Source organism: Hyla sarda, chromosome 4 (genome assembly GCF_029499605.1).
Source record: "Hyla sarda isolate aHylSar1 chromosome 4, aHylSar1.hap1, whole genome shotgun sequence".
NCBI lineage: Eukaryota > Metazoa > Chordata > Amphibia > Anura > Hylidae > Hyla > Hyla sarda.
Genome location: NC_079192.1, coordinates 402,918,436 through 402,943,486, shown reverse-complemented (window position 1 = coordinate 402,943,486; position 25,051 = coordinate 402,918,436). Strand labels below are relative to the sequence as shown.

The window sequence follows — 25,051 nt, the reverse complement described above, 5'->3', positions numbered from 1 at the left end:
ATAATAATGGCCAGATAGCCTTCATAGCCCCTAGAATGACATTCTTCTATAGTGACCCTACTGTCAATAACTTTCAGTGTCCTCTTGTTCTATAATAGCCTGAGTGCCCCCATAATGATACCCATTATATATATAACCAAAATGCCCATAAAGTTTCCATACTTACTAACAGCCATGGTGCCCAAATAATAATAATCAGGGTCATTACATATGATTCCTATTTATCATTAGGGACCCGGAGTCTCTGCTACACAACATCAAGGAGTGAAGTGCCAGTCTCTTTTCTGGGCAATGATAGGGTAAAGTAGTAATATTGACTTTAAAGGGGTCCTCCAGGACAATAACATACAAGGCTGTGTCCTCCAGCACAAGGAAGGGGCTGTAAATGGGTAATAAAGTAGTGGAGGCAATAAAGAGACGGTCAAGGCTGAAGAGCGAGGGTCATCATTGTTATAGTCCCGGATGAGTCCTTTGATCATTCTGCTGGAGTATTAACCATTTCACGTTTGCCTCCATCAGGAGTGCTTCCAGCTGTTGCAAAACCAGGACTGCCTCCAGCTGTTGCAAAACTACAACTCCCAGGAGTGCCCCCAGCTGTTGCAAAACCAGGAGTGCCTCCAGCTGTTGCAAAACTACAACTCCCAGGAGTGCCCCAGCTGTTGCAAAACCAGGAGTGCCTCCAGCTGTTGCAAAACTACAACTCCCAGGAGTGCCTCTAGCTGTTGCAAAACCAGGAGGGCCTCCAGCTGTTGCAAAACTACAACCCCCAGGAGTGCCTCTTACTGGTTTGTTGCAAAACCAAGAGTGCCTCCAGCTGTTGCAAAACTACAACCCCCAGGAGTGCCCCCAGCTGTGGCAAAACCAAGAGTGCCTCCAGCTGCTGCAAAACTACAACTCCCAGGAGTGCCCCCAGCTGTTGCAAAACCAGGAGGGCCTCCAACTGTTGTAAAACTACAAACCCCAGGAGTGCCCACAGCTGTGGCAAAACCAGGAGTGCCTCCAGCTGTTGCAAAACTACAATGACCAGGAGTGCCTCCAGCTGTTGCAAAACCAGGAGTGCCTCCAACTGTTGCAAAACTACAACTCCCAGGAGTGCCTCTAGCTGTTGCAAAACCAGGAGGGCCTCCAGCTGTTGCAAAACTACAACTCCCAGGAGTGCCCCCAGCTGTTGCAAAACCAGGAGGGCCTCCAGCTGTTGCAAAACTACAACTGCCAGGAGTGCCCCCAGCTGTTGCAAAACCAGGAGTGCCTCCAGCTGTTGCAAAACTACAACACCCAGGAGTGCCTCTAGCTGTTGCAAAACCAAGAGTGCCTCCAGCTGTTGGAAAACTACAACTCCCATGAGTGCCTCAAGCTGTTGCAAAACCAGGAGTGCCTCCAGCTGTTGCAAAACTACAACTCCCAGGAGTGCCCCCAGCTGTTGCAAAACCAGGAGTGCCTCCAGCTGTTGCAAAACTACAACGACCAGGAGTGCCTCCAGCTGTTGCAAAACCAGGAGGGCCTCCAGCTGTTGCAAAACTACAACTCCCAGGAGTGCCCCCAGCTGTTGCAAAACCAGGAGTGCCTCCAACTGTTGCAAAACTACAACTCCCAGGAGTGCCTCTAGCTGTTGCAAAACCAGGAGGTCATCCAGCTGTTGCAAAACTACAACTCCCAGGAGTGCCTCAAGCTGTTGCAAAACCAGGAGTGCCTCCAGCTGTTGCAAAACTAGAACTCCCAGCATGCCCGGACAGCATGGCTGTCCAGACATGCTGGGAGTTGTATTTTTGCAAGAGCTGGAGACACTGGCATACGTACACATATGTCTATCTGTATGGAAGCTGCCGGGTGCTCTACATACGATCATATAAATGTCTCATCAGACAAGTGTCATCTGCCATAAGTGGGGAAGCAGAAACTCTCATGGATGATACTTGAACAAACAGACGTGTAGGGCGTCCCATATGTTCACAGATTATCGGACTTAGCCAATGCAAAGTAAGCTCATGAATCACAAAGTATATCCCGTATGAAGGTTAATCTGCCCATACGCTTTGCCATCATTTTAAAGGGGAAACCCACCAAAAAAAAAAAACATCACATAGGGCGTGTGCATCGGCATGCACCAAGGATGCACCTACAAACCATAACCAGGGTATTAGATACAGGACTGGGGCAACAAAGTGTAGTGAAGGAAAGACAAGCTTGGAGATGTCACTAGAGGCTGTCTGGGGGTGTCACTAGAGGATGTCACCTCATCCCCAACCTGACTACAGTATTCAACCCATCTCTTTAACCTATCACTAAACACTGGCACTTTTCCTTCATCATTTATACATGCAACCATCACACCTAAAAAAAACATCTCTCGACCCATCCTCTCTGTCCACCTACCACCCCATCTTGCTTCTCCCCTTTGCTTTATAATTTCTTGAACAACATATCTACCTTGAACTGTCCTCCAACCTCTCATACAAATAACTCTTGCAACACCTTCAAACTGGTTACGGTCCCCACCACTCTACCGAAACCGCCCTAACCAAGGTGGCCAATGTGTTGACCGCCAAAGCCTCACAAAATTCTGCTCTCCTTCTTCTTGACCTCTCCTTTGCCTTTGACCTGTGGTCAGGAAGTGATCTTAAGGTTGTGTTGATCAGACCAGTGGACTGGCAGTGGTCTAACCCACCCTAACATTGGGCTTCATCAGACCCATGGTCAAACAGTGATCTAACTAACCCTAAGGTTGGGGTCATCAAACACGTGGTCAGGCGGTGATCTAAACCACTCTAAGGTTGGGGTCATCAGACCTGTGATCTAACCCAACCTATGTTTGGGGGCCTCAAACCAGTGGGCAGGCAGTGATCTAACCCACCCTAAGTTTGGTGCTTCAGACCAGTGGGCAGGTAGTGCTCTAACCCACCCTAAAGTTGGAGTCACCAAACATGTGGTATGGCAGTGATCAAACACACCCTACAGTTGGGGTCATCAGACGCATGGTAAGGCACTGATCTAACCCACCCTCAAGTTGAAGTCATCAGACCTGTTTTCAGGCAGTGATCTAACCTACCCGAAGGTTGAAGTCACTAGACCCGTGGTCAGGTAGTGATTTTACCCACCCAACCCATGGTTAGGGTCATCAGACCCTAATTCAGGCAATGATGTAACCCACCCTAAGATTGGGATAAGCCGATCCCTGGTCAGGCAGTGATCTAACTCACCCTAAGTTTGGGTTCTTTAGACCAGTAGTAAAGCAGTGGTCTAACCCATCCCATGGTTGTGGGGTCATCAGACCTGTGGTCGGGCAGTGATCTAACCCACCCTAAGTTTGGGGGCCTCAGACCAGTGGGTAGGCAGTGATCTAACCCACCCTAAAGTTGGGGACATCAGACCTGTGGTCAGGTAGTGCTCTAACCCACCCTAAAGTTGGAGTCACCAAACACGTGGTAAGGCAGTGATCAAACGCACCCTACAGTTGGGGTCATCAGACGCGTGGTCAGGCAGTGATCTAACCCACCCTAAGGTTGGGGTCATCAGACCTGTGGTCGGGCAGTGATCTAACCTACACTAAGGTTGGGGTTATCAGATGCGTAGTCGGGCAGTGATCTAACCCATCCTAAGATTGGGCTTCATCAGACCCATGATCAGGCGGTGATCCAAAGCACCCTAAAGTTCGGGTCACCAGACCCGTGGTCAGGCAGTGATCTAACACACCCTAAGGTTGGGGTAACTAGACCCATGGTCCGGTATTGATTTTACCCACCCAACCCATGGTTAGGGTCATCAGACCCTAATTCAGGCAATAATGTAACCCACCCTAAGGTTAAGATAAGCCGACCCCTGGTCAGGCAGTGATCTAACCCACCCTAAGGTTGAGGGGTCATCAGACCCGTGGTCAGGCAACTGTGTGATGCCGTCATGTCCGTATGGAACAAAATCTGTGATGAATATTTCCAGCACCTTGTAGTATGCCACAAAGAATGGTGACAAAAGGGGGTCTGACCGCATACTGGAGAGGGCAGGATCAGACTACACAGGGTTAGTTTGTAGTCTGTTCTCATGGTGACACCGCAAAAAAATGCATTGTTCCTCAACTTGTGGCACTCCACAGTTGCAAAACTATGACTCCCAGCATGCCCGGGAGTCATAGTTTTGAAACAGCTGGGGAGCCACAGGTTGGACAATACTGTCCACTAATGGATTCCTATGTTGCTTGTGTATTGTGCTGCAAAGATAAAGAAATCACAGTTCACACCCAGACCCCCCCCCCCACAGTAAATTTTTCCAAAGCTTTATTTGGCCTGGCGTTTGTGCCCCCTTTCCAAGCCTTCTGTTATGTGTTGTCGCAGCTAGTGGTAACCGTGCCTGCCTCCCAAACCATCTGTCCCTTTCAGCTGCTCATTTCATTTCCCATCATCCTGGCGCACGTGAATCTCCTCTCGTACGCCCGTCGTTTTGCCGCCGCTGCCAGGGCTGCAGAACAAAATGTCTCTTGATGTGGCATCAAAAAGATTTGAGGGCTCGGGATCTAGATAAACTGCCTGGGCTGTGAGATCACAGGATGCTAGTTAAGCGAGATCTGTCAATAAAAGGAGTAAAAATAGACGCGGTGATGAACAGTCTCAGAGTTCCCCTGCCGGAAAGCAGACACGAGACAACAATATGACAGTCACACTGTAGAGGCTGAGATATGTGGTGTGTGGAGGAGGTTATTACTGTGTGAGATTAGCAAAAAAAAAATGTATATGGCTGTTTTTTTTTTGTTTGTTTTTTTACAGAAACAGCGCCACTGCTTGCTCACAGGCTGTGTGCGGTACTGCAGCTCGGCCAAATTCATGTGAATACATTGGTGCTGTTCCTGGAAGAAAGCAGCCATGAGAGTCTTACATGAGAATTGCTAAAAAAAAAAAAAAAATTTGGGGATGTACCATTACTATCTGATCCGTGGGGTCCTAATCCCAAAAATGTAGAGGCCACAATGCTACACCTTGCAGATTCTTTCTCTACGCTCATGAGATGTAGGCTTGATTCACACAGGCGTACTATGGCTGCATTTTTGCGTCATGTCAACGCTTTCTGCGGCAACCGCCCGAAAAGGCATTGTCGACTATGGAGGCGGCGCATCTCTGAGCGGTCCAAGCACCAGCATGTTTTGCCGGTGCCCACTATCTGCAGAATATCCTGACATTCTGCTGTGTTAAAATACCCTTAAATGGGCACGGTCATTAAAACTAATTAATTAAGTTTTCTATGTTTTATTTGTGTTTAAAAAAAAGCTGCCATTAGGTGTCTCCCTACTGATCCAGAGCACATTTCTCCCCCATCTTTTGCACAGACTTTGGACTCCTGCTGGCCTGGCAGAAGTCCAAAATCAGGAAATGCAGTCTCAAGTGCTGAGGGGGGGGGGGGGTGTGCAGCCTTAACCAATCATAGCTCATCTCACACTGAACTGCTTTGGGCTGTATGTAGCAGAGTGAGGGAGGAAGTTCTCCCCTGTATGGCTTCAGATGATGTCACGCCTGCTTGGGAACGCCCCTTCCCAGTCTGTGAATCTGACGAGACGAGAATACAGAGCAATATCATGGTAGAAAACTAAAAAATAATAAAAATAAAGGCAGGGGTGGTATATTCTAATGGGGGCAGTGAACTGGGAGGATTAAAAAATTTAACAAGATCATGAGAGATACTCTTTAAAGGGGTACTCTGCCCCTAGATATCTTATCCCCTATCCTAATGGGGTGGCCCAGTACGGGATGTCCCCAGAGCCCCCTTATGGTGTAACCCCTATTATATATATGTTTGTATTACTAGTGTACTGTTACTTTAAATATTATACCATGTGCTTGTTACCCAGGAGGCACTAGTGACCAGGTGACCCCCCCAAGTGACCTATGGGATCCTTGCTAAGCTAGAAAAACCAGGGGAGGGGCTGCAGTCTCTCTATTGGAGCTCTTAGCTCTTGTTCCTGAGGTCCAGTGTAGTCGTCTCTGTGTGTCCAGAGCATTGGAGGCCTCAAGCCTAAAGTCTGCAGCCACAAAGTCAGCTCAAGTAAGCTCAAAGTCATCTTCATGTCAATTGCCAAGTCAGTCAAGTTAAGTCTTCTATATAGTCACCGTGGCCTGCACTAAAGTGTCTCTACATACTGCAAGTCCCAGCAAGCCTGTGAGGTCCCCGTGTCACTGGTCACCTCCTTGGGCCCTGGCTGTACTGCATAGACTGTGTCATCTGTCTACCCTCAGTAAAGCTAACATTGTCCATAACTTGGCGTCGGTGTTTCATTGCACCCGTGCCTAGCCCAGGACCAGCGTCACGACAAGAAGGGGTTAATAAAATCTGTCCTGCATTGCACCCCGCTATACCACACACAAAGGATAGGGGATAAGATGTCTGACGTTCCCCGCAGCCTGGTGCATGGCTAATGACGGGCGATACAGGGGACGGGGTATTGTGACATCATGGCCCCGCCCCTCGTGATATCACACCCCGCCCCTTCAATTCAAGCCTATGGGAAGGGGCGTGGCGGCGACACGCCCCCTGCCATAGACTTACATTGAGGGGGCATTTGTCACAAGGGTGCGGGGCTGTGATGTCCCAATACCCTGTCCCCTGTATCGCCCATCATTAGCAAAACATAGCTCCAAACTGCTGATGTACGGGGGTGCCGCAGGAGAGATTGCGGGGACCCTACGGTAAGACATCTTATCCCCTACCCTTTGGATAGGGGATAAGATGTCTAGGGGCGGAGTACCCCTTTAAGGTCATGTTCACACAGCAGAATTTCCGCGCTAAATTCCGCAGTGGAATTCCACACAGAGATTTTACAGCAGCAGAGTCCCATTGATTTTAATGTGATTCTGCTTCGCTGTTCACATAATATCCGCACCAGATGTTTAGCTATTTATTCAACTTTCTATTCCACCTTCCCTTCGACATCTATTTGAGTAAGAGTTGGGAGGCATGTTTGGTGACGTATCCTGTAAGGGTGCGTTCCAACCTGGCATATACGCAGCGTATTTCACGCTGCGCAAAATTTACGGCAGCAGCGGGAAATACGCTGCGCATTCCTCGCTCACTATATACATCAGGGCTTTCGGGGCAGCAGCCCTATGTGTGCAGTGAGTTTTGGAGGCTGAACCGCGCGTCACAGTCACGCCGGCACACGGCCCCGCCTCCAAAACTCTACACGCATAGGGCTGCCGCCGGAAAGCCCTGTTGTGTATAGTGAGCAAGGAATACGCAGTGTATTTCATGCTGCGTATACGCCTGGTGGGAACGCACCCTTAAATTATTAAAATAAAAAAATTTAAAAAAGAGTTGGGAGGAAACCATAGACAGAAGAGTGCGATACTACCGCAATTGGCAGCTTTGGCTGATGATGATCAAATAGTACGGACTTGCGGTGCACTCTCTTGCATGCAGATGAAGCATGTCCCGCTCATAACGCCAACGGCAGCCCAATTTTGTCGGTAAAGCTGGAGTATTACAAAGGCAGGGGGCTTCGCCTGCATAAGAGAGCGGCACCGTGAGAATGTCGCTATCCCAGTGCTTCCCTGTCGTCCTCTCAAATCAAATCAGATTATATCAGATAGACACGGTGGCCTTGTCATAAACTGCAGAGAGCTATTGTTCTCCTTTATCTGAAGGATCTGACCCATTGTTGTGGAGGCAGTGAAGAGTTTCTGAGTAAAGCTGTGAATTCATGTTTAGCTTCTCCGGGTTCATAGAAGGCCGGGCTGAGCACAGGGAGGCCAAGGTAAGTGCATACCGCTGTCACATTCCTGGAATATTTCCACTGGGGATTGTGCCGTCAGTACTTGTCATATCCACATGGAAAGTAAATGTTCACCTCTACACGCAGAGCAATCAAACTGGTGCCAGAGAGTTAAACAGATTTGTAAATTACTTCTATTAAAAAAATCTTAATCCTTCCAGTACTTATCAGCTGCTGTATACTCCAGAGGAAGTTCTTTTCTTTTTGAATTTCTTTTCTGTCAGTCCTTACACTTTGATGGTAGAGATCCATTTACAGGGAGCTCACCCCCTTACAACATAGAAGCCAGTATTTATAAAAACACGATCACCTCATCCAGTTCCAGCAACATGACGAGTCCATCCCGATGACGCTTCTTCCTTTAGTGGCTTCCACCTTAGTCCTACTGGTTTGGCCCTACAACTCCTAGCACAGAAGATGACATTGTGCCCCATAACCTCCTTAAAGGGGTACTCCGCTGCCCCAGCGTTGAGAACATTTTTTCCCCGAACGCTTGGAGAGGGCGGCAGGGTGGTGGTGACATCATGGCCACGCCCCTTGTGATGTCACACCACACCCACTCGATGCAAGTCTTTGGGAGGGGGCGTGGCATCCGCCACGCCCCCTCCCATAGACTTGCATTAAGGGGGTGTGGTGTCACGAGGGGCGTGGCCGTGAAATCACGACCCCAGCCGCCCGCACCCAGCGCTCTAAAAGAACGCTGGGTGCTGCACAGAGATCGCGGGGGTCCCAACTATCCTTTAGATAGGGGATAAGATGTCTAGGGGCAGAGTACCCCTTTAAAGGGGCATCGACCTGTCACATATTGACAGATGATCAAAGTTCTTCATTCCTTGCAAAATCTTTGCCTGCGCCTGACTATTCTTGACTACATTCATGACTTGTCCTGATGCTACACCTGGTCCTGACTCCCAGCTGTTCATGCCTTTGCCTCCAGATACCATGCCTGGAATACCGTTCTTGCTCCTGACTTTGAAATGGATTGGAACCGAACCGGTATCAGATGAGTGATCTGCCCCCTTCGCAATTAGGTATCAGGATCAATGCATGCACGAGAGAAAATCACTCCGACACAAAGTTCAGCAAATGATACTTCCTGTATTTACAACAGTTACAGGGGTTTTTATAGTCTGTAACAATGTGCTGTGTGCAAAGCTATTCGTCATGAATAACTGTTCTTGTGATTGGTTTCTTCCATCTGCAGGTGTTCCTCATCCAGCATGTGGGTCTTATCATCTTGGGTGTAGCCCTCTCTGGAGGCGCCATCTTATACACATTGTTTCATACACGATGGGAGGGGGAGTGAGTTAGTGAGTGGCCATTTTAGCTAGCATATTTTGAAATAGACATTTTACCTCATCCATTACAACTCCTGTCTTGTCCCCTGGATAAAATCAAAAATAAAAAGAAGAGCGCTCAATAGCACAAAACCACCTTCGGGCAAGCCAGCAAGATAACTAGAAACTCTTACCCTCGGTGGTTGTGTGGCCTCACACACAACAATGGTGAGCATGGAGAGGTGATAATGCCCAGTCTGCAGCCTTCCCAATCGCAAGGAACGTAGTAGTAAATGGACTTCAGAGCAGCGAATGGTTAAGAACGGCGCTGACCAGGATCAGAAGCATAGAGTAAAAAGCAGTCGGTTTATTCGGATTTCCAATAATACAACGCGTTTCACCGCTGACGCGGCTTCATCAGGCACCTCGTTGAAGCCACGTCAGCGGTGAAATGCGTTGCATTATTGGAAATCCGAATAAACCGACTGCTTTTTACTCTATGCTTCTGATCCTGGTCAGCGCCGTTCTTAACCATTCGCTGCTCTGAAGTCCATTTCCTACTACGTTGTCCCCCTGGATACTACACCTGGTACTAGTGGTGCTACCAATGCCGGGTTGCTCCTGACTTTGTTCTAGACTCATCCCTAGGCCTTTTGCATCCTGACTACTCTCCTGGTGACAACTCTCCTGTCTAAGGTCTATAGGGGCCTACAAACAATTCCTTCCAACCCCTCTATACTACTGCATGCTCCACTTAGCTGAGTGTGCATGTTATCTCAATAGGGAGAAGAGAGTAAGTCACAAACAACTCTGGGAGAATATACCACTTAAGGTATCTTGATGCGCAGGATTTGATGCTGCAGATTTCAATGTAAACTAAATGACTGAGCACAGCTGCTAATAGGCAGTTGCAAATCCTGCGCATCAAATCTGCGCAGGATCCTATACGTGTGAATGTACCCTTAAGGGGTACCCCCGGAGGAAAACAATTATTTTAAATCAACCGGTGCCAGAAAGTTAAACAGATTCGTAAATGACGTAGTTGTGTAGTTCTTTCCAGTCTGACCACAGTGCTCTCTGCTGACACCTCTGTCCGTGTCAGGAACTGTCCAGAGCAGGAACAAATCCCCATAGCAACAGTTCCTGACATGGACAGAGGTGTCAGCAGAGAGCACTGTGGTCACACTGGAAAGAAATTTAAAAATAAAAGAACTTCCTGTGGAGCATAAAGCAGCTGATAAGTACTGGAAGGATTAAGATTTTTAAAAAGAAGTAATTTACAAATCTGTTTAACTTTCTGGCACCAGTTAATTAAGCAAAAAATATATATATTTTTTTTTTCACAGGAGTACCCCTTTAAGATACCACCTTCTCAGAAGTGTCCACAGTGAATTTCCCACCTCACATTTGTGAGTATTGTGTAGGTGTCAGCCATGTGTGTTGTGCCGTAGCCTCGGCTTCCCTCAGCAGCTGTTCCTCCCGCAGTAATAAAACCTCATGTTACCAGTCGACTCTCATGATTTCAACTAATTATCCTAATTGCGATTAGCGGTCATTTGCTAAATCCGCCACAGTTTTCTGTCCGGAAAAAGAAAAAAAAAAAAAAAAGTAAAAAACCGTATGGTTTGAAAACCGGAGACAACCGTATACATTATGGTGCATACGGTTTTGAATGAGAAGTCTATGGGCACGGTTTTCTGTACGGTTGCATACGTTTTTTTTTTTTTTATGAAGCCGTATGCCGAAAATCGTGGTGTGAACCCACCCTTACAACAACTGATGCAACAGGACCTCTAAATTCAAACCGCATACAGTTTAAAGGGGTACTCCACTGACCCAGCTTTCGGAACATTTTTTTATGAACGCTGGGTGCGGGCTGCAGGAGTCGTGACGTCACGCCACGCCCCCTCAATGCAAGTCTATGGGAGGGGGCCACGCCCCCTCCCATAGACTTGCATTGAGGGGGCGTGGCTGTGATGTCACAACTCCCGTAACCAACACATAAAAAAAAATTCCGATAGCTGGGGCAGTGAAGTACCCCTTTAAAACCGTACGCAGTTTCATTTCAGAGCACACATTTGCATACAGTTTTGTCAGTTTTTAGGGCATAAGTTCTGTGAAAAACACCACGCCCCCTCAATGCAAGTCTATGGGAGGGGGCCACGCCCCCTCCCATAGACTTGCATTGAGGGGGCGTGGCCGTGATGTCACAACTCCCATAACAAACACCCAGCGTTCATAAACAAATGTTCCGATAGCTGGGGCAGTGAAGTACCCCTTTAAAACCGTACGCAGTTTCCTTTCAGAGCACACGTTTGCATACAGTTTTGTCAGTTTTTAGGGCATAAGTTCTGTGAAGAAAAAAAAACTGATGCAAAACAGAATGGCAAAATCGTGATGTGAATGCGCCCAGGTTCACCATGTTTTTTTGTTTTTTTTTGGTTGTTGCTGTCCGCACAGTCCTGCACATAAAATGACTGTTCACCCACAGAGGCCAAAGGGGACTATTTAGTCACGGCTGTAGTTTTCCTCACAAAATCACATGGCTATTTACAATGTATCAGAAAACCGCGCTATTTACGGCACACTATGGAAGACCATGCCCTTTCATACAGATTTTTGGGGGGAGGGGTTTACAGGTGAAACTTACTATTTAAAAAAAAATGTTTTACCTGTATAAAAAGTGTAGGCAATAAAATGGTGATAAAACGCACAATATCGCAATGTCCGAAAGCAGTCACATGTTGCTTTTACATATAGTTACCAACATAAAGCTGAGGCAATTAAAGAAGCACTTTGGGGGAGACTTATCAAAACCTGTCCAGAGGAAAAGTTGCCCAGTTGCCCATAGCAACCAATCAGATCGCTTCTTTCATTTTGCTTGTTGAAAATGAAAGAAGCCATCTGATTGGTTGCTATGGGCAACTGGGCAGGTTTTCCTCTGCACAGGTTTTGATAAATCTCCCTCTCTGTGTCCAGCACATCTGCATGTATCCATTATTGTAAGTGGGTCATGTGATCGCCAATGTGACCCACAGAAAACACTTGTCAGAGAAAGTGGTCAGTCCTGGATCAGATGACTTCCTGTTAACTAACAGATGCTATAATCATCTATCTGACCCCTCTCAGCACTATCTGTATACTGCTGCTGCTATCTCTATGGGACCAGGATATATATATTAGTTATACACCTCCCTACCAGATCTATCTGTATACTGCTGCTATCTCTATGGGACCAGAATATATTAGTTATACACCTCCCTACCAGCTCTATCTCTATGGGACCAGGCTATTGTCACGATGCCGGCTGGCAGGTAGTGGATCCTCTGTGCCAGAGAGGGATTGGCGTGGACCGTGCTAGTGGATCGGTTCTAAGTCACTACTGGTTTTCACCAGAGCCCGCCGCAAAGCGGGATGGTCTTGCTGCGGCGGTAGTGACCAGGTCGTATCCACTAGCAACGGCTCAACCTCTCTGACTGCTGAAGATAGGCGCGGTACAAGGGAGTAGACAGAAGCAAGGTCGGACGTAGCAGAAGGTCGGGGCAGGCAGCAAGGATCGTAGTCGGGGGCAACGGCAGGAGGTCTGGAACACAGGCTAGGAACACACAAGGAAACGCTTTCACTGGCACAATGGCAACAAGATCCGGCGAGGGAGTGAAGGGGAAGTGAGGTATAAATAGGGAGTGCACAGGTGAACACACTAATTGGAACCACTGCGCCAATCAGCGGCGCAGTGGCCCTTTAAATCGCAGAGACCCGGCGCGCGCGCGCCCTAGGGAGCGGGGCCGCGCGCGCCGGGACAGGACAGACGGAGAGCGAGTCAGGTACGGGAGCCGGGATGCGCATCGCGAGCGGGCGCTACCCGCATCGCGAATCGCATCCCGGCTGGAGACGGTATCGCAGCGCACCGGGTCAGTGGAGCTGCCCGGAGCGCTGCGGTAGCGAGAGAGAAGCGAGCGCTCCGGGGAGGAGCGGGGACCCGGAGCGCTCGGCGTAACAGTACCCCCCCCCTTGGGTCTCCCCCTCTTCTTAGAGCCTGAGAACCTGAGGAGCAGACTTTTGTCTAGGATGTTGTCCTCAGGTTCCCAGGATCTCTCTTCAGGTCCACAGCCCTCCCAATCCACCAAAAAGAACTTTTTTCCTCTGACCGTCTTGGAGGCCAGTATCTCTTTCACTGAGAAGACGTCAGAAGAACCGGAGACAGGAGTGGGAGAAACTAACTTGGGAGAGAAACGGTTGATGATGAGTGGTTTAAGAAGAGAGACATGAAAGGCATTAGGAATACGGAGAGAAGGAGGAAGAAGAAGAAGTTTGTAAGAGACAGGATTAATTTGGCACAAGACTTTGAAAGGACCAAGATAGCGTGGACCCAGTTTGTAACTGGGGACACGAAAGCGGACATATTTAGCGGAGAGCCATACCTTGTCTCCGGGAGCAAAAATGGGGGGAGCTCTTCTTTTCTTATCGGCAAACTTTTTCATGCGAGATGAAGCCTGTAAAAGAGAATCTTGGGTCTCTTTCCATATGATGGAAAGATCACGAGTCACTTCATCTACAGCGGGCAAACCAGAGGGCAAGGGAGTAGGGAGGGGGGGAAGAGGGTGACGGCCGTACACCACGAAAAATGGGGATTTGGAGGAAGATTCAGAGACTCTAAAGTTATACGAGAATTCGGCCCATGGTAGAAGATCTGCCCAATCATCCTGGCGGGAGGAAACAAAATGTCGTAAATAATCACCCAAGACCTGGTTAATTCTTTCTACTTGTCCATTGGATTGAGGATGATATGCAGAAGAAAAGTTTAATTTAATCTTGAGTTGTTTACAGAGAGCCCTCCAGAATTTTGACACGAATTGGACGCCTCTATCCGAGACTATCTGTGTGGGCAACCCGTGAAGACGAAAAATGTGTACAAAAAATTGTTTAGCCAACTGAGGCGCTGAAGGAAGACCAGGAAGAGGGATGAAATGTGCCATCTTGGAGAATCGATCAACGACCACCCAAACAACAGTGTTGCCACGGGATGGGGGTAGGTCTGTAATAAAATCCATACCAATCAGAGACCAAGGCTGTTCGGGGACAGGCAGAGGATGAAGAAAACCAGCGGGCTTCTGGCGAGGAGTCTTATCCCGGGCACAGACAGTGCAGGCTCGCACAAAGTCCACGACATCCGTCTCCAGAGTCGGCCACCAATAGAAGCGAGAGATGAGTTGCACAGATTTCTTGATGCCTACATGACCTGCGAGATGGGAGGAGTGACCCCATTTGAGGATTCCGAGGCGTTGGCGTGGAGAGACGAAGGTCTTTCCTGGAGGAGTTTGCCTGATGGAGGCTGGAGAAGTGGAAATCAGGCAGTCAGGAGGAATGATGTGTTGCGGAGAGAGTTCAACTTCCGAGGCATCCGAGGAACGAGAGAGAGCATCGGCCCTAATGTTCTTATCGGCAGGCCGAAAGTGAATTTCAAAATTAAATCGGGCAAAGAACAGAGACCACCTGGCCTGGCGAGGATTCAGCCGTTGGGCAGACTGGAGATAGGAGAGGTTCTTGTGATCGGTGTAAATAATAACTGGAAATCTTGATCCCTCCAGCAGATGCCTCCATTCCTCAAGTGCTAATTTAATGGCTAGAAGCTCTCGATCCCCGATGGAGTAGTTTCTCTCCGCCGGAGAGAAGGTCCTAGAAAAAAAACCACAAGTAACAGCATGCCCGGAAGAATTTTTTTGTAGAAGGACCGCTCCAGCTCCTACAGAGGAGGCATCAACCTCCAATAGGAAGGGTTTAGATGGGTCAGGTCTGGAGAGCACGGGAGCCGAAGAAAAGGCAGACTTGAGCCGTTTAAAGGCGTCTTCCGCTTGAGGAGGCCAAGACTTGGGATTGGCATTTTTTTTGGTTAAAGCCACGATAGGGGCCACAACGGTAGAAAAATGTGGAATAAATTGCCTGTAATAATTGGCGAACCCCAAAAAACGTCCGGAGGGGCGTGGCCAATCTAAGACGGCAGAGAGTTTGTCTGGATCCATTTGTAGTCCCTGGCCAGAGACCAAGTATCCTAGGAAAGGAAGAGATTGGCATTCAAACAGACATTTCTCTATCTTGGCATAAAGTTGATTGTCACGAAGTCTCTGAAGAACCATACGGACATGCTGGCGGTGTTCTTCTAGATTGGCAGAAAAAATCAGGATATCGTCCAGATATACAACAACACAGGAGTATAAGAGATCACGAAAAATTTCATTAACAAAGTCTTGGAAGACGGCAGGGGCGTTGCACAGGCCAAAGGGCATGACCAGATACTCAAAGTGTCCATCTCTAGTGTTAAATGCCGTTTTCCATTCATCCCCCTCTCTGATGCGGATGAGATTATAAGCACCTCTTAAGTCCAGTTTGGTAAAGATGTGGGCACCTTGGAGGCGATCAAAGAGTTCAGAGATGAGGGGTAGGGGGTAGCGGTTCTTTACCGTGATTTTATTAAGACCGCGGTAGTCAATGCAAGGACGTAGAGAGCCATCTTTTTTGGACACAAAGAAAAATCCGGCTCCGGCAGGAGAGGAGGATTTACGGATAAAGCCTTTTTTTAAATTTTCCTGGATGTACTCCGACATAGCAAGAGTCTCTGGGGCGGACAGAGGATAGATTCTGCCCCGGGGTGGAGTAGTGCCCGGGAGGAGGTCAATAGGATAATCATAAGGCCTGTGAGGAGGTAGAGTCTCAGCTTGTTTTTTGCAAAAAACATCCGCAAAGTCCATATAGGCCTTAGGGAGACCGGTTACAGGGGGAACCACAGAGTCACGGCAAGGGGTACTGGGAACCGGTTTTAGGCAGTCCTTGAAACAAGAGGGCCCCCAACTCTTGATCTCCCCAGTGGACCAATCCAGGGTTGGGGAATGGAGTTGAAGCCAGGGTAGTCCAAGGAGGATTTCGGAAGTGCAATTGGGGAGGACCAAAAATTCAATCTTCTCGTGATGAGGTCCGATGCACATTAGAAGGGGCTCCGTGCGGAAACGTATGGTACAATCCAATCTTTCATTGTTTACACAATTGATGTAGAGGGGTCTGGCGAGACTGGTCACTGGGATGTTGAACCTGTTGACGAGAGAGGCCAAAATAAAATTTCCTGCAGATCCGGAATCCAAGAAGGCCATAGTAGAGAAGGAGAAGGCAGAGGCAGATATCCGCACAGGCACAGTAAGACGTGGAGAAGCAGAGTAGACATCAAGGACTGTCTCACCTTTGTGCGGAGTCAGCGTACGTCTTTCCAGGCGGGGAGGACGGATAGGACAATCCTTCAGGAAGTGTTCGGTGCTGGCACAGTACAGGCAGAGATTCTCCATGCGGCGTCGTGTCCTCTCTTGAGGTGTCAGGCGAGACCGGTCGACCTGCATAGCCTCCACGGCGGGAGGCACAGGAACGGATTGCAGGGGACCAGAGGAGAGAGGAGCCGGGGAGAAAAAACGCCTTGTGCGAACAAAGTCCATATCCTGGCGGAGCTCCTGACGCCTTTCGGAAAAACGCATGTCAATGCGAGTGGCAAGATGGATGAGTTCATGTAGGTTAGCAGGGATTTCTCGTGCGGCCAGAACATCTTTAATGTTGCTGGATAGGCCTTTTTTAAAGGTCGCGCAGAGGGCCTCATTATTCCAGGATAATTCTGAAGCAAGAGTACGGAATTGTACGGCGTACTCGCCAACGGAAGAATTACCCTGGACCAGGTTCAACAGGGCAGTCTCAGCAGAAGAGGCTCGGGCAGGTTCCTCAAAGACACTTCGAATTTCCGAGAAGAAGGAGTGTATAGAGGCAGTGACGGGGTCATTGCGGTCCCAGAGCGGTGTGGCCCATGACAGAGCTTTTCCAGACAGAAGGCTGACTACGAAAGCCACCTTAGACCTTTCAGTAGGAAACTGGTCCGACATCATCTCCAAGTGCAGGGAACATTGGGAAAGAAAGCCACGGCAGAATTTAGAGTCCCCATCAAATTTATCCGGCAAGGATAGTCGTAGACCAGAAGCGGCCACTCGCTGCGGAGGAGGTGCAGGAGGTGATTGCTGAAGCTGTGGTAGTAGCTGCTGTAGCATCACGGTCAGTTGAGACAGCTGTTGGCCTTGTTGCGCTATCTGTTGTGACTGCTGGGCGACCACCGTGGTGAGGTCGGCGACAACTGGCAGAGGAACTTCAGCGGGATCCATGGCCGGATCTACTGTCACGATGCCGGCTGGCAGGTAGTGGATCCTCTGTGCCAGAGAGGGATTGGCGTGGACCGTGCTAGTGGATCGGTTCTAAGTCACTACTGGTTTTCACCAGAGCCCGCCGCAAAGCGGGATGGTCTTGCTGCGGCGGTAGTGACCAGGTCGTATCCACTAGCAACGGCTCAACCTCTCTGACTGCTGAAGATAGGCGCGGTACAAGGGAGTAGACAGAAGCAAGGTCGGACGTAGCAGAAGGTCGGGGCAGGCAGCAAGGATCGTAGTCGGGGGAAACGGCAGGAGGTCTGGAACACAGGCTAGGAACACACAAGGAAACGCTTTCACTGGCACAATGGCAACAAGATCCGGCGAGGGAGTGAAGGGGAAGTGAGGTATAAATAGGGAGTGCACAGGTGAACACACTAATTGGAACCACTGCGCCAATCAGCGGCGCAGTGGCCCTTTAAATCGCAGAGACCCGGCGCGCGCGCGCCCTAGGGAGCGGGGCCGCGCGCGCCGGGACAGGACCGACGGAGAGCGAGTCAGGTACGGGAGCCGGGATGCGCATCGCGAGCGGGCGCTACCCGCATCGCGAATCGCATCCCGGCTGGAGACGGTATCGCAGCGCACCGGGTCAGTGGAGCTGCCCGGAGCGCTGCGGTAGCGAGAGAGAAGCGAGCGCTCCGGGGAGGAGCGGGGACCCGGAGCGCTCGGCGTAACAGCTATATATATTAGTTATACACCTCCCTACCAGATCTATCTGTATACTGCTGCTATCTCTATGGGACCAGAATATATTAGTTATACACCTCCCTACCAGCTCTATCTCTATGGGACCAGGCTATATATATTAGTTATACACCTCCCTACCAGCTCTATCTGTATACTGCTGCTATCTCTATGGGATCAGAATATATATATTACTTATACACCTCCCTACCAGCTCTATCTGTATACTGCTGCTATCTCTATGGGACCAGAATATATTAGTTATACACCTCCCTACCAGCTCTATCTGTATACTGCTGCTATCTCTATGGGACCAGAATATATTAGTTATATACCTCCCTACCAGCTCTATCTCTATGGGACCAGAATATATTAGTTATACACCTCCCTACCAGCTCTATCTGTATACTGCTGCTATCTCTATGGGACCAGAATATATTAGTTATACACCTCCCTACCAGCTCTATCTGTATACTGCTGCTATCTCTATGGGACCAGAATATATTAGTTATACACCTCCCTACCAGCTCTATCTGTATACTGCTGCTATCTCTATGGGACCAGAATATATTAGTTATACACCTCCCTACCAGCTTTATCTGTATACTGCTGCTATCTCTATGGGACCAGAATATATTAGTTATATACCTCCCTACCAGCTCTCTCTCTATGGGACCAGAATATATTAGTTATACACCTTCCTACCAGCTCTATCTGTATACTGCTGCTATCTCTATGGGACCAGAATATATTAGTTATATACCTCCCTACCAGCTCTATCTGTATACTGCTGCTATCTCTATGCGACCAGAATATATTAGTTATACACCTCCCTACCAGCTCTATCTCTATGGGACCAGACTATATTAGTTATACACCTTCCTACCAGCTCTATCTGTATACTGCTGCTATCTCTTTGGGATCAGGATATATGGAAGTAGTTATTCCCCTCCCCCTTCAGCTCTATCTGTATACTGCTTCTACCTTTATGGGATCAGGATATATAGCAGTTATACACCTCTTCTGATGCTGTGTTCACGCGTCACATTTTTTTATGTAATTTTTCTGAAATTGTAGGGGGAAAAAACTATTTTGCTGTCCAGACATGCTGGGAGTTGTAGTTTTGCAACATCTGGAGGTCTGCAGGTTGGAGACCACTGCCATAAAGTGATGGCCTCTTGCTTTCAATGAAGCCATTCTTCAGTTTCCTGCACAGCGAGTGGATAGGACTGAAGGGACAAAACGTAAATGGTCTTAGGATCTGGCCTCTGGGACCCCCTTATCCTTATGACCACAAATCAAGTTCCACAAGTTAAAGGAGTACTCCGGGATATGAAAACTCATCCCCTATCCTAAAAGTTACAGTTCCAACGGCTGGGACCCCCGCGATCTCCCGTACAATGCCCCAGCAGTCTGCAGGAAGGTGGCGTGTTCGACCACCGCACGAAACGGCGGCTGACACGCCCCCTCAATACAGCTCTATGGGAGAGCCGGAGCGCTGCATTCAGCAATCTCCGGCTCTCCCACAGCGCTGCATGGAGGGGGCTTGTCGGCCGCCGTTCCATGTGGTGATCAACACGCACTATTTGGCAGGATATCCAGGAGAATGCAGAGGATAGGGGATACATTTTCATATCCCAGAATGCTCCCTTAAAGAGGTACTCCGGTATCAACTGGTGCCAGAATGTTAAGCAGATTTGTAAATTACTTCTATTTAAAAAATCTTAATCCTTCCAGTACTTATCAGCTGCTGTATGCTCCACAGGAAGTTGTGTAGTTCTTTCCAGTCTGACCACAGTGCTCTCTGCTGACACCTCTGTCCATGTCCGGAACTGTCCAGAGCAGGAGAGGTTTGCTATGGGGATTTGTTTCTACTCTGCACAGTTCCTGACACGGACAGAGGTGTCAGTAGAGAGCACTGTGGTCAGACTGGAAAGAACAACTCAACTTTAACAGCTGATAAGTACTGGTAGGATTAAGGTTTTTTTTTTTTTTAATAGAAGTGATTTACAAATCTGTTTAACTTTCTGGAGCCAGTTTTTTCATGGAATACCCCTTTAAAGGGGTACTCCGGTGGAAAACATTTCTTTCACAACTTCCTGCGGAACATACAGCAGCTGATAAGTTCTGGAAGGATTAAGATTTTTAAATAGAAGTCATTTACAAATCTGTTTATTGTTCTGGCCACAGTTGATTAAAAAAAATAAAATAAAAAAATGTTTTCACAGGAGTGCCCCTTTAAGCAGTAAAGTCGCCATATAGTGCTTGTCTAATTGAAATTGCACATATAGAAGTATATCTACCATAGTAAGCAGGGCAAATGACTACAATGGGGCCCCTGGTGACAAGTGGCCCTGCGCAGACTTGCCTTCACCATTCCCATACTTTCTATGTATAAACCAGACCTTCCAGCCAGATCCCCCGTGGGCCTGAATATTTACATAGTGAAGATCACAGAGATGCTCCAGTCACAACAATGGACACCGCCATCCTGTGAGACAACATTCACCTCCTGTGGATGTCAGCGCCGTGGCTTACAGCTGGTTCTAAATGTCAGAAATCTTCAGCCGCCGGTAAAGAAAGTGGAGGGGGCAGCCTGATAAGTAAGAAGCAGTGAAGGGGATGGGGGAGGGGAGACGGAGTTATAAGATCTGACATGGAGCGTCCTCAGGACTATAGCGCTGGTGTTTCGGATGTAAGAAACGCTCATCGATCCCGACATAGCGTCAATACATTCCTTCACTTGTCAGTATATAGCGGTGCTGCTGTGCTCGCTGGGCTCTGTTAGTCAGTGCAGCAGAGCTGAATGTGTCATCTTCGGCACAAAGGGTATGCACACTATTGGGATCCATTTTTATTTTTTCAATGCATTTAAAGGGGTATTCCATGAAAAAAACTTTATTTTTCATATCAACTGGCTCCAGAAAGTTAAACAGATTTGTAAATTACTTCTATTAAAAAATATTAATCCTTCCAGTACTTATTAGCTGTTGAATACTACAGAGGAAATTCTTTTCTTTTTAGAACAGAGAGCTCTCTGCTGACATCATGACCACAGTGCTCTCTGCTGACATCTCTGTCCATTTTAGGAACTGTCCAGAGTAGGAGAAAATCCCCATAGCAAATATATGCTGCTCTGGACAGTTCCTAAAATGGACAGAGGTGTCAGCAGAGAGCACTGTGGTCATGATGTCAGCATAGAGCTCTGTGTTCCAAAAAGAAAAAAATTTCCTCTGTAGTATTAAGCAGCTAATTAGTACTGGACGGATTAAGATTTTTTAATAAAAGTCATTTACAAATCTGTTTAACTTTCTAGAGCCAGTTGATATGAAAGAAAGAAGAGTTTTTTCATGGAATACCCCTTTAAAGGGGTACTCTGGTGGAAAACATTTCTTTTTTAAATCAACTGGTACCAGAAAGTTAAACAGATTTGTAAATTACTTCTATTAAAAAATCTAAATCCTTCCAGTACTTATTAGCTGCTGAATACTACAGAGGAAATTATTTTCTTATTGGAACACAGAGCTCTCTGCTGACATCATGACCACAGTGCTCTCTGCTGACATCTCTGTCCATTTTAGGAACTGTCCAGAGCAGCATATGTTTGCTATGGGGATTTTCTCCTACTCTGGACAGTTCCTAAAATGAACAGAGATGTCAGCAGAGAGCACTGTGGTCATGATTTCAGCAGAGAGCTCTGTGTTCCAAAAAGAAAATAATTTCCTCTGTAGTATTCCGCAGCTAATAAGTACTGGAAGGATTAAGATTTTTTAGTAGAAGTCATTTACAAATCTGTTTAACTTTCTGGCACCAGTTGATTTAAAAAAGAAATGTTTTCCACCAGAGTACCCCTTTAAAGGGGTATTCCATGAAAAAACTTTTCTTTCTTTCATATCAACTGGCTCTAGAAAGTTAAACAGATTTGTAAATCACTTCTATTAAAAAAAACTTAATCCTACCAGTACTTATCAGCTGTTGACGTTGAGTTGTTCTTTCCAGTCTGACCACAGTGCTCTCTGCTGACACCTCTGTCTGTCTCAGGAACTGTCCAGAGTAGGAGCTAATCCCCAGAGAAAACCTCTCCTGCTCTGGACAGTTCCTGAGACAGACAGAGGGGTCAGCAGAGAGCACTGTGGTCAGACAGAAAAGAACAACTCAACTTCAGCAGCTGATAAGTACTGGCAGGATTAAGGTTTTTTAATAGAAGTTATTTACAAATCTGTTTAACTTTCGGGAGTCAGTTGATATGAAAAAAATTTTTTTCATGGAATACCCCTTTGACCCTACAGTGATGTTTTTCAACTCCACTTCAACCCCCAAGCAAACGTTCACTTTCAAATCGATAAAGAATTAAAAAAATCCCTTCATGCCACATTACAAATGTGAAAACGGTTTTTCAATATCTTACTCCTAAGCCGAGATATGATCAGGTAAAGCTACAGGCCCGAAAGCCTGAGGCTGCACTACCGAAAGTCATAAAGTTGTTTTGCATCTAAATCAAAATTCACAGCAACACAACCAGTAAATATGGTTCCGCTTGGCGGTTGAAATTCAAAACAAGGTCTCCCTGACAACGCAACAGAACTGCACACGTTGTCACCAGAACCTTTCAGTAGTGCAGCCTCAGGCTTTAGGGCCTGTAACTTTAAGTGGCCGTATCTCGGGCTAGAAATAAGATATTAAAAAGCGGTTTTCGCCTTTTTACTGTAGATTAAACTGACTTTTTAAATAGAACAACAATTAATAAATCTGTGTCACTTCTATAGTTTATCAGACAATGTCCCGGTTGTTCGGACTATAGAGGAAGACATTTTCGTCTGCACAATGTACTCCCAGTAATTCCATGCACATTCTGTATATTATACACTAAGCGTCCGACCGAAATATAAATAGCTTTGCGTGTTGCCATTTCCTCTGTCAGCAATTTCCCTATAATTCTTCTTCTTCCACAATCAATATCTTTATTACTTCCCTGGGGCGTTTCCTCTTGTACCGAGCCAAGAAACGTTTTTTTGTCATGTTCCTCCACCTATAGCAAACAAGATGGCCCCTTTCTTTCTCAATAAACCTGTAGAACTTCATCCCCAAATTATACACTAATTACTTCCACGTTGCGGATCTGCCAGACTCTTTGCTCCGGCTGCCCTTGAAGCCAAATGTCTGTCCCGGCCGGTTCCTCAGGTCTCGTTCCGACCCGTCGGCTTGTGCCGCCTCTTCGTCGTATCTACAATAGGACGCAAGTGTCAGTAGGGTAGAGAATAAAGGGGTCCTGTATGATTGGGAAATCCTATAGAGGACAGAACTATAGTGCGGTGATATTGTATAATACATATGCAGGCTTAGGAGTACTCCATTCCTGAATGCAGTGTTTCTCAACCAGTGTGCCTCCAGCTGTTGCAAAACTACAACTCCCTGCTTGCTGGGAGTTGTAGTTTTCGAACAGGTGAAGGCACACTGGTTGGAAAGCTCTGCCTTAATGTATAGGCCATGCCCGCAAGCTAATGTAGTTCAACCCAGAGTTCCCCCATAACAGTTTCAGTCCCAGTCCCATAACCCTGCCTTAATGCATAGGACATGCCTGCAAGCTAACGTACACAGTGGCCCCATAGAAGCTGCATTCACAGTGCCCCATAACAGTTCCAGTCACAATGCCCCCATTGCAGTTCCAATCAGTTTCCAATAACACTTCCAATCACAGTGCTCGCATAGCACTTACAGTCACAGTGCCCCGTCACAGTTCCAGTCACAGTGCCCCCGTCACAGTTCCAGTCACAGTGCCCCCGTCACAGTTCCAGTCACAGTGCCCCCGTCACAGTTCCAGTCACAGTGCCCCCGTCACAGTTCCAGTCACAGTGCCCCCGTCACAGTTCCAGTCACAGTGCCCCCGTAACAGTTCCAGTCACAGTGCCCCCGTAACAGTTCCAGTCACAGTGCCCCCGTAACAGTTCCAGTCACAGTGCCCCCGTAACAGTTCCAGTCACAGTGCCCCCGTAACAGTTCAAGTCACAGTGCCCCCGTAACAGTTCCAGTCACAGTGCCCCCGTCACAGTTCGTCACAGTGCCCCCGTAACAGTTCCAGTCACAGTGCCCCCGTAACAGTTCCAGTCACAGTGCCCCCGTAACAGTTCCAGTCACAGTGCCCCCGTAACACTTCCAATCACAGTGCCCCTGTTAGAGTTCCAGTCACAGTTTCCCATAACACCTCCAGTCACAGTGCCCCATAACACCTCCAGTCACAGTGCCCCCATAACACCTCCAGTCAGTGCCCCCCATGACATCTCCAGTCACAGTGCCCCCATGACACCTCCAGTCACAGTGCCCCCATAACACCTCCAGTCACAGTGCCCCCATAACACCTCCAGTCACAGTGCCCCATAACACCTCCAGTCACAGTGCCCACATAACACCACCAGTCACAGTGCCCCCATAACACCTCCAGTTACAGTGCCCCCATAACACCTCCAGTCACAGTGCCCCCATCACACCTCCAGTCACAGTGTCCCCATAACACCTCCAGTCACAGTGCCCCCATAACAGCTCCAGTCACAGTGTCCCCATAACACCTCCAGTCACAGTGCCCCCATAACACCTCCAGTCACAGTGCCCCCATAACACCTCCAGTCACAGTGCCCCCATAACACCTCCAGTAACAGTGCCCCCATAACACCTCCAGTCACAGTGCCCCATAACACACCTCCAGTCACAGTGCCCCCATAACACACCTCCAGTCACAGTGCCCCCATAACACCTCCAGTCACAGTGCCCACATAACACCACCAGTCACAGTGCCCCCATAACACCTCCAGTTACAGTGCCCCCATAACACCTCCAGTTACAGTGCCCCCATAACACCTCCAGTCACAGTGCGCCCATAACACCTCCAGTCACAGTGCCCCCATAACACCTCCAGTCACAGTGCCCCATAACAGCTCCAGTCACAGTGTCCCCATAACACCTCCAGTCACAGTGCCCCCATAACACCTCCAGTCACAGTGCCCCTATAACACTTGAATAATTAGAGAATAAGACAACTAAAATGACCCTATGTTTAGTAACGGTCTGGGTGATCCGGGTAACTCTACGGGGCAAACACAAAGAAGCCAAGGATACGGTGGCCA

At 48.0% G+C, this 25,051-nt stretch overlaps 2 protein-coding genes and 1 long non-coding RNA gene across 7 annotated transcripts in view; all 3 read right to left on the bottom strand.

The window, feature by feature from the left end:
• Positions 1-11,720, bottom strand: part of PACSIN2 (protein kinase C and casein kinase substrate in neurons 2) — a 112,449-nt gene extending 100,729 nt beyond the window's left edge. The window contains exon 1 of the mRNA XM_056517414.1: positions 11,697-11,720. The gene's annotated coding sequence lies outside the window, so the exon portion shown is untranslated. The remainder of the gene's footprint in view (positions 1-11,696) is intronic.
• A 254-nt stretch (positions 11,721-11,974) lies between these two features.
• On the bottom strand, positions 11,975-19,328 carry LOC130367126 (uncharacterized). 2 transcript variants are annotated; one of them, XR_008892088.1, is made up of 4 exons: positions 18,318-19,328; positions 18,137-18,268; positions 17,948-18,013; positions 11,975-12,281 (listed from the first exon to the last, which is right to left on the bottom strand). It is a non-coding gene; the product is annotated as an uncharacterized LOC130367126 (long non-coding RNA). The 2 variants fall into 2 exon arrangements; XR_008892087.1 differs by having other exon boundaries at positions 18,137-19,328.
• A 2,836-nt stretch (positions 19,329-22,164) lies between these two features.
• The window catches only part of TTLL1 (TTL family tubulin polyglutamylase complex subunit L1), a 38,495-nt gene continuing 35,608 nt past the window's right edge, over positions 22,165-25,051 (bottom strand). For all 4 annotated transcript variants that reach the window (XM_056517397.1, XM_056517399.1, XM_056517400.1 and 1 more), the window contains exon 10: positions 22,165-23,157. In XM_056517397.1, the coding sequence (XP_056373372.1) occupies positions 23,034-23,157 (124 nt within the window). In that variant the 3' untranslated portion in view covers positions 22,165-23,033. The remainder of the gene's footprint in view (positions 23,158-25,051) is intronic.